General features: G+C 48.7%; 1 protein-coding gene across 1 annotated transcript in view; it reads right to left on the bottom strand.

Annotated features, from left to right (window-relative positions):
• Positions 1–1558, bottom strand: part of PPTG_14989 (hypothetical protein) — a gene marked incomplete at its 5' end in the record, with an annotated part of 4046 nt that extends 2488 nt beyond the window's left edge. Inside the window, 3 exons of the mRNA XM_008911973.1 lie at positions 42–423; positions 493–923; positions 1124–1558. Coding sequence (XP_008910221.1) covers positions 42–423; positions 493–923; positions 1124–1558 — 1248 coding nt within the window. The remainder of the gene's footprint in view (positions 1–41; positions 424–492; positions 924–1123) is intronic.
• Between the last annotated feature and the right edge of the window lie 252 nt (positions 1559–1810).

Genomic DNA, 1810 nt, shown 5'->3' with positions numbered 1-1810 from the left:
CGAGAACGATGCGGATCGGCGCAAAGGATTCGACCGGATACTGGGGCCGCTGCTGAGCGTCCATGTGAACGGAGCTCATACTTGGCTAGTTCTTTCTGCAACTGCTCCATGATTGGGCGTAGCCGACGCTCGTGGATTTCCAACCATTGACGAGTGAGGAGACTAGCCTGGCGCAAAGTGGTTGGGCGGCCGAGTACGGTAATCCGCGCACCTTCATGCAAGTCCCACACAGAAAGAGGCACCCCAGTCACAGCATGTGCAACGTGGGAAATGGTGAACACATTTGGGGAGTCCTCCAGCACCACCTGAAAATGACGTGTCGGAATGGAGAAGTAAAGTCGCAAGCGGCATTGGCGGGTCTCTCCTTGCAGGGAGGTCTCCTTCCACCAGCAGTGAAAGCATAGAATTTCCAATTTAGTAATGCTAAAATGGAGGGTATGAAGCACACAAGTCAGAGATTGCTCAAACATTAGAACGAAAGTGTGGACGTACTTCTTCATCGATGTCTGCTTGTGCAATGTCGAAGCATGCTCAAATTCTAGTGGATCGGCAGCTCGTGTCATGGGGTCAGCGTTATCGGCATTGTCGCCAAGTAGAGGCACCAAAGGGTGTATATCCTGTCGAGACTTGGTAACAAAGTCGTAGTAGTACGTGTTTAATGTCTTCGTTGTTGAATTGGTTGCCTCAGGAGAGACCAGCTCCTCAAACTCCATCCACGCAGACGTCTCGTGTTCTTGCTCGCAATTAGTCACTTGTTGCTGGTGACGGTGCCGAAGGAGCTTGATTTGATCGAGGAAATAGCGTTCACCACTCTTGTCATCGTCGTCATGCTGTCGTTTTGGAGGTTTGGGCGTGGTAGCTGCCTGCTTCATGAGTGGAAGCAAGTACGGCTCCTTATCCAGATCTACATCAAAGCTACGTGCCTGCAAATACAAATCATCGGGTGTAAGTAAGGAGGTTGGTGTCTCTTCCTCGGAAGGCATTGGTCTTGTTCAGCTGAGGCTTCCTTGGGTAGCTGCAACGAACTCGGCTATTCTCCACAACTGCACTTTTCGAGAAGGTATGAGCCTATCGCTAAAAATATTAACCAGTTTTTCTTGCTAGTCTATTACGCTGATTTTACTCCTTTTTGATGATCAGAGCGCTTGGAAGCGGCCAACTTCACAGCAAATATCTTAGCTTTGTATCGAGGCTCCCAAACTTCGCGCCAGTTTAATACGGCGGACCCGAGATCATACTTATGTGTGCAAGGACACATATGCGATCGACGAAGTTCCCTCCGCTTGAAAAACTCGTTTGTGGTGAGATTGTTGGAAACCAGATAGAGGTGGAATCCGGAAAAGCACACAAGCGCAATGCCCATGCCGACACAGAGCACGAACAGAACTATGAGGATAGATTCCTCATGGATCAAATATCGAACGACAACCATCGGCTCGCCTTGGACAACAGTGCGGGTGTTTTCATCCAGAAACTCTTCTCGCAATAGATGCTGGTACTCGTCGGATAAAGTTGCGAAGAGAACGTACGAACCATAGCTGCACAAAAGCACGTTCATCTGGAATTAATGATGAAACCACACGCATTAGCTGAATAATTGTGATGGAACGATCAGGAATTATGCTGCCAGTCGGTACCATGAGGAATCGCAGGAAGACCCAGTGGTTGCATTCGCCAATGCAAGTGTTAAGCCATCCGCAATCTACTCGAAAAAGGACACAACCATGTTATAAATTGCCTTTTGAATAGTAGACAATTGTGTTAACGCACGGTGATCGAAGCGCGGGACACACTTGTTGCAAACGGAGCA

Source organism: Phytophthora parasitica (assembly GCF_000247585.1).
Source record: "Phytophthora parasitica INRA-310 unplaced genomic scaffold supercont2.44, whole genome shotgun sequence".
In the NCBI taxonomy this organism is placed as follows: Eukaryota; Oomycota; class Peronosporomycetes; order Peronosporales; family Peronosporaceae; genus Phytophthora; species Phytophthora nicotianae.
The sequence above is the reverse complement of the archived record's forward strand: the minus strand, read 5'-3'. Positions and strand labels throughout refer to the sequence as shown.